Here is a 6767-nt window from a genome sequence, read left to right on the forward strand (position 1 = left end):
CGTGGCTGTACGCATGCGTATGCGGGGCGCGTGGGTGTGCGCTTGTGCGTGGGGCCGTTGCGATGCGGGTTGTGAGCGAGGCCTGGTGGTGCGGGCGTGAGGGAACGCGTTGTGTGTGTGCGCAGCCAGCCCTGAGCCGCTGCTGCTCCCAGCCCTCAGCTGGCCCCTGAGCTGAGGCCCCCTCAGGCTGTCCCCACCCCGTAGCCACGCTACCCCTCCCACAGAGGCACGCAGACAGACTCGGGCTGCTCAGGGCCTTTATTGCTGCTCTGGCACGGCACTCGCTTCGGCTCGCAGGGACAGCAGCGACTCTGAGGCCTGGCAGAGAGGCGGGGGCACAGAGCAGGGGCAGAACTTCTCCCCGCTATCCATAAAGTCCAGTCGCTGCAGTGCAGTTGCCCAGTGCTGCCCCAGCCGGAGGCACCCAGGGGAGGTGATGGGGTCCGCACAGCATGGAGCACCCCGCAGGGCAGCGTGTGTGTGCGAGGGCACGCGTGTGCGTGGGGTGTGTGGTTCAGCAAGGCACATGTGGGGTTGCACGTGGGGCGGGAGGGGCTGCACGGGACGTCTTGGGTACGGGCGGCTGCAAGCATCTCTTCCTGCTCGGGGTGCCCCCAGAAGCAAGAGCAGTGTGGGCCTGAGTAGGTGCAGAGCATGTGTAGCCCAGGGAAGGCACCGGTGTGGGGCCTGGGCTGCAGCCCTCTAGAGCAGGAGCAGGCCTGTGCTGCCGGTTGGCCCCTCTGCGCAGCCCAGCGGAGCAGCCTCTGTCTTCGGCACTCCCGTGCAAAGCACACTGACCGTGGGCATCCCCAGTCTATGTTAGGGGATGGGGCCACCCCTTGTCCCCCTGTGTCATGACAGTGGGAGCCACGGGCTGCGGGTAAGGCACGTGGCTGCGCTGGACACTGCAGGGGCGGCCACATTTTGGGGCCAGTCCCCCACTGACCACGTGGCCTAGGCTGGCCGGCATGCTGGCAGATCTTCCAGACCCCCATCTCCATCCTGTCCCCATCACATTCTTCCCCCAACCCTCTGCCACATTCTCCATCCATTCCAGCATCGCCATCTGACCCCAGCTGGGGCACCATTTTCCAGAAACTCTTCTTCAAGACTCCACTGAAAGACGCCACTCGTCTCTGTCCCTGTCCTGCCCTGCCGGCATCCCTGGCAGGTGGGGTCCGTGGGCTCATCCTGGCTCCTTGGCCGCCCTGTCCCGCGGCCCCTGGAATGTTCCTCTGGCTCCTCACCCCTCATGGCTACTGCGGCCCTGGTGGCTGGCTGCCCTGGTAGGAGCGGAGTAAGACCTTGTGCTTGGTGACAGCCTCGCCACGGCGCCGCTGGTGCTCCACCAGGAACTCCTTGAGGCGATTGGTGGTGAAAGTGAGAGTCTGGCGGCGCAGCTTCATCAGGTAGGCATCCTGGAGCCAGGTGTTGGCGAAGCAGTCCTTCACTGTGGGGCGGCTCCTGCGGCAGCTCGGTGTCAGAGACCACGGGGTGCCCACCACCTCCACACTGTCCCCAAGCCAAACACCAGTACCTCCCTCCAAGACCCCCTGGGTGTCCCCCTCAGTATTCCCAAGCAGGGATGGGGCTCAGGAGGCACTCACCAGGGATGGACGGTGAGGACCTTGCGAATGAAGAGGGCAGCGCTCTGTGAGACGTTGGGGTACAGCTTGAAGGCATCGAAGCGTCCTGCCAGGATGCGGTTCTCTGTCTCAATGGGGTCCAGTTCAAAGAATGGCGACCGCCCACTCAGCCTGGGAGAGAACAAGTGGCACGGGTTGGGCACAGTGGTGAGAGGGCACCGAGCACCCACCCAATCCCCATGTGGGACAAACATCCAGCTGAGAACAGTCTGTAGGGCTACAGCATCCCCCCCTAGCCTGGCGGCCCTTCATGGGGATTGCTACATCTCAGATGCTCACCCCCAAGTCCCCTTCTCTTACATGATGTAGGTGAGGACGCCAACACCCCAAACATCCGCAGCGGAGCCCACCGGGTCGCCTTTCACCACTTCTGGCGCTGCAGACAGAGTGAGCAGCTCTGTCATATGCACAGCAGCCAAACCCAGCACCCCTAGTACAGCACCCCCAACAGCCACAGCCAACACAGCACCACCAACACCCCACCCTTTTTCCCTCCCAGCACCCCTTGCTGACACCCCAACACAACCCAGCATCAGGTACCCCAATTGCCCCACAGACACCCAAATGCTCCCACTGAGCCCAACAGTCCCCTCTAGATACCCCCAGCATCCCAACCACTATTCAGCTTCCCCAGGCACCTCTCGGCTCCCCAGGCTCCGTGCACGGGCACAGCATGCCTCACTCACACATGTACTCCAGTGTGCCCACACGTCGCCCCAGCTGCCGCAACACCAGGGGGTTGTAGGTCTGGGCGCTGCCAAAATCAATGATCTTGAGAGCGTTTGTGCCCGAGACCACAACGTTGTCAGGCTTGATGTCAAGGTGCACAATGCGGCGGCCATGCAGGTACTCAAGGCCCTGCAGCAGCTGCAGGACATAGCTCACCACGTCATCCTCTGAGTAGCGAAACCTGGGGATAGGGGACATGAGCAGGGTTCCCACACTGGGCCCCCAAACCCTGCCACCCCCACCCCCTGGACCTGTCCACAATGCTGTAGAGGATCTCCTTGCCAGCACAGTTCTCACAGATGAGCACCAGATAGCGAGGGGTGATGTACGCCTCGTGTAGGGCCATGATCCGCTCGTGATGCAGTGCCTTCAGGATCTCATACTCCTGCAGCACACTCTGCTTCCTCTCTGCCTCGTAGGGCACAATCTTGGCCATGAAGAGCTTTCCTGTGGCGTTCTCCTTGCACAGCCGAATTACCCCAAAGCGGCCCCTGAGGCACAGTGTCTTGTTCAGCCCCCTGTGCAGGATGCTCCAGGGGAACCCTGGCACAGCACACCCCCCCTCGCTTCCTCACCTCGCTTTCTCATCCAGGAAGGTGTATGGCTTCTGGGGGACACCCTGCCGCAGTGCCGTGCCGTCCGGGGCCCTGCTGTCACCTGAGGGTTCCTTGGAGGACAGGGTGGAGGCAGGTGCCTCCTGGGCAGGGGGCGAGGCGGGGGGCATAGAGACGAAGGACGTGACCATGTAGGGGGGCATCTTCCTGGTGGGTGCAGTGTTGGGGGTGGTGGATGCCGAGGGAGCAGGGGAGGGTCTGGATGGAGAGGGTGCCCTGGGTTGGTGGGACACCCGCGTGGGCAAGGTGGGAGCAGATGTGTCCATGGGAGCAGCAGTGGTGCCTGTGTGGGGCATGGCAGCAGTCTGAGGGGCAGTGAACACCAGCTCTGGGGGCTCGCAGACAGTGATGTTGGGTGGGAGCTTGGGGTCTGGCTGCGCCCCCTCAGGGACACATGGCTGCAGTGGCTGCTCAGGCTTCTGCAGAACTGCCTTGTGCTTGCGAGGTGGTGTGGTTGGGGGCAGCCCTGGGGCCGGGGGCTCCAACTGTGCCTGGGGTGTTTGGGTTGACCGGCTGGAAGCTGCCTTGTCAGGCACGGGGATGGCAGTGTTCTTGGCTGGAGCAGCATGGGAGTCTGCAGGGAGGAAGGAGAACCACGAGCAGAGTTGTGGTATGTGTATCCAGGAGCAGGGTGCAAGCAGCATCCCACTGTCTAAATCCCTGGAGGAAAAGCCCCCAAAGCACCATGCTGCTGCATCCCCATGCCACGGGGCTCACAGTGGGCACTACCCTACGGGAACAGCTGGCTTACCCATTGCCTCCAGATGCACTTTGCCTGATGGGGTGCTGTAAGGCCCCTGCCCAGCCTTATTGACGCAGGCCACCCGGAACTTGGCAGCGCTGCCAGGGGGCAGCTCTGTCACGTTGAAGTAGCAGTCAGTGATGCCAGTGCTGACCAACTTCCACTCGTGCTCCCCTGCCGGCATGGAGGCATGATGAGGTTCCGGCTGCACCCTGTCCCACTTTCCCAGGCCTCCAGCACCCATCCATGCAAGGGTGAGCGTTGTAGCCCAGCCAAAGGTGCCCCCAGGCAGAGTGGGGGCGGCCACATTTCACTGGCCACGTACCCTCCAGCCTGTGCTCCAGCGTGTAGGTGCAGGGGGCTTTGCTCTCTGCGGGCTTCCACAGCACCAGCACCGTGTTCTTGTACTTCTGGGCGATCTCCGGGGTGCCTGGCCGCCCAGGAAGCCCTGCCAGGGGACACATAGTAGGCAGGCTGCATGCCTGGCCAGCAGAAGGGTGTGTGGGCTTGGACATACAGGGAGATACCTGTGCAGCAGCAGCCTGAAAAGCCTTGGAAGCTCCTAGTTGGGATGTGCAGAGCAGTGATCCAGTGCTCTGCCCCAGAGAGTCCCCAGCCCCATGGCTGTTTCACCATATTAGCAGCAGTGCCTAAGCATGCATCCCTCCTGCCAGAGCCAGCCCCGAGCAGCCCGAGCAAACAATCCCCAGCACGTGGCATGTGTTCTGTCCCTGTGGGGCAGCAACTCTGTCCCCTGAGATTCCCCCACCCCCGTGTCCTTACGTGCCACAGCCAGCGTGCAGGAGCTGATGGCTGTGCCCAGGGTGTTGGCGGCTGCACACTCATATAGCCCCGCATCCTTCCTGGAGACCTTGGAGATGGTGAGCATCTGGCGGCCGTCCTTGCAGGAGATGATGTTCAGCACATTGTCTGCCTGCAGTGACCGCTTATCTGCAAAGGGGAGCAGAGGAAAGCAGTGCTACAGCTGCTCCCTGGGTACCCACTCACTCAGGCAGCTCTGGCAGCAGCAGCCCCCACCTTTCATCCAGACAATTCTGGGGGTCGGGCAGCCAGCAGGCAGGCAGCAAAGAGTCAGGGCATCGCCCTCCAGGAGCACCTGGTCCTTCAGCTTGATGTGAAAAATGGGTGGGAAATCTGGAGAGCAGAGGTCATGGTAAGGACGGGGTGTCAGGACATGACCCATGTGCTTCATATGCCGGTCATGCCTACCTGACTCGCTGGGTGCATGCTGCCGCCCAGCTGCAGAGCCATCCTCCCGCAGCAGGCTGGAGGGGATGCTGGGCTGTGAGGCCACCTTCTCCTTCTTCGTCCGGGAGAGCCCCCAGCGCTCCCAGCGTGACCGCTTCTGCCCCTCACCTGCGGGTACAAGAGGGGAGAGGGTGGCTCAGACTGATTCCTGGGGACCTACCGGGACGCCTGCGTGGCCGTGCTGAGGCAGCTCGGCCCCAGGGTGCTCCCAGCTCACCTTTGGCAGAGGCGGTGGAGCGGGTGCTGCCCTCCGAGCGCAGGGACTCGGAGGATGGTGCGGGTGCCGGAGGTGGTCCCACCTGGTCCTGCGCCACAACGCCCACCCGTCGCAGGCTGTCCCCCTCCGAGATGGAGCGGCGCAGCAGGGAGGGCCGCCGCTGACCCAGCTCCCCCGGCCCCTCGTCCTCGGGCCGCTCGTCTGACAGGCTGCGCAGCCGCGAGGACACCCGCTCCATAGTGGCACTGATCTTCCGCCGCACTGCTACCACCGGCGACTCCCCGCCAGCCCCCGGCTCCGACTTGAGGCTCTCCGAGTCCCTGCGCTCCTTGGAGCTGCCCAAGCCCAGACTCCAGGAGAAGCGGCGCCCGCGGGTCGGAGTGTCACCGCCACCTTCCTCGCCTTTGCTCTTCCTCCTCTCGGGGGGTGGGGTGCGCTTGAGGAGCACAGACATCCTGCGGAGGAAGCTGCTGTCCTTCTCCACCTCGTGCAGGTCCTGCACCGACTTGGACTTCTCCAAGCCGGCGGGCTGGCTCCGGCGCAGCTCCAGGGGCACGCCGGCTGGTGTGGGCCGGTAAATGCCGTCGTCGCGGGCCGAGGGGCTGGCCAAGTGCCGGTCCTCCGAGCGGGAGCGGGTGAGGAGCTTCAGCCCACGGCTGAGGGATGACTCACGGCTCCGCTTGAATTTGGCCTCGAAGACCTCCTCAGAGTCAATGTCCTGGATGAGCAGGGAGCTGGAGGAGCCGGTGGGCTGCACCTCTTTCTTCTCTGGTGCTGGTGCCGGTGCAGGGGGCTCAGTGGGAGAGGCGGGCCGGGGGGCTTCCTTGGTGGCCAGCTCCCCCTCCCACGTGGCTCCCATTGCCTGCATCACCTCCGCGTAGGAGGACATCTTAGGGGTGCGAGCACCAGGGGCCGAAGGCTGCTGCAGGGTGGCTGCTCTGAGCCTGGCAGCCCCCACCCCAGGGGTCTCTGTTGCTCTGGTGGCTTCAGCCTTAGTGGGCACCTTTTCCTCCGTTGGCTTCTTCCCCACAGTGGTGGTGGCAGCTCTGGCCTGGGACTGGGCCCGCTCCTCGGTGCTGGATCTCCTCTCCTGGGCAGCCTTGGCCGCAGGGGGCTGCGGTACCATGGTCTCCGGTGCCTGGGGCCGTGCCTCGGAGAGCGCCGAGAGTGACGGGGACTCCTTGAGCCGCTGGATCTCAGCGTGGGCCATTGGGATCTCCAGGGGCGCTCCGGAGCGGCGGTGCCGGACGACAGGCTCAGCATCGCCGTGGCTGAAGGAGCTGCTCTTCTGCAGGACGCGCTCCGGGGGCAGCAGGTGGGGCGTGGCTGCCTCGCTGGACGCTGCCCGCACCAACCGCGGCACTGAGGGTGCCAGTTGCTCCATGCGGGGCGGCCATTGCCCCTTCTTGTTGGGGCTGACCCCAAGCGTTTCCAGGAGCGGACCCCGCAGGCCGCTGACCTTGCCGTCGGCGGTGCCGCCCCGCAGCAGGCGCTGCCGCATCAGCTCCAGGCGCTGGGCGTGCTCGTCCTCGGCCCCCCGCCGCCGCGGC

The 6767-nt window shown here is 64.4% G+C and overlaps 1 protein-coding gene across 1 annotated transcript; it reads right to left on the reverse strand.

Moving 5' to 3' along the window:
• Nucleotides 1–242: 242 nt before the first annotated feature.
• LOC104911690 (striated muscle-specific serine/threonine-protein kinase-like) lies at nucleotides 243–6761 on the reverse strand. Its single transcript, XM_010713641.2, has 12 exons — nucleotides 5218–6761; nucleotides 4962–5108; nucleotides 4770–4886; nucleotides 4515–4682; nucleotides 4057–4179; nucleotides 3741–3905; nucleotides 2951–3563; nucleotides 2627–2866; nucleotides 2333–2556; nucleotides 1947–2022; nucleotides 1608–1757; nucleotides 243–1464 (listed from the first exon to the last, which is right to left on the reverse strand). The coding sequence occupies exons 1-12, from the start codon at nucleotides 6716–6718 to the stop codon at nucleotides 1257–1259; spliced, it is 3732 nt and encodes a 1243-aa protein (XP_010711943.1). The 5' UTR covers nucleotides 6719–6761; the 3' UTR covers nucleotides 243–1256.
• Nucleotides 6762–6767: the final 6 nt, after the last annotated feature.

This window comes from Meleagris gallopavo, chromosome 7, assembly GCF_000146605.3.
Source record: "Meleagris gallopavo isolate NT-WF06-2002-E0010 breed Aviagen turkey brand Nicholas breeding stock chromosome 7, Turkey_5.1, whole genome shotgun sequence".
NCBI classification, from domain to species: Eukaryota; Metazoa; Chordata; class Aves; order Galliformes; family Phasianidae; genus Meleagris; species Meleagris gallopavo.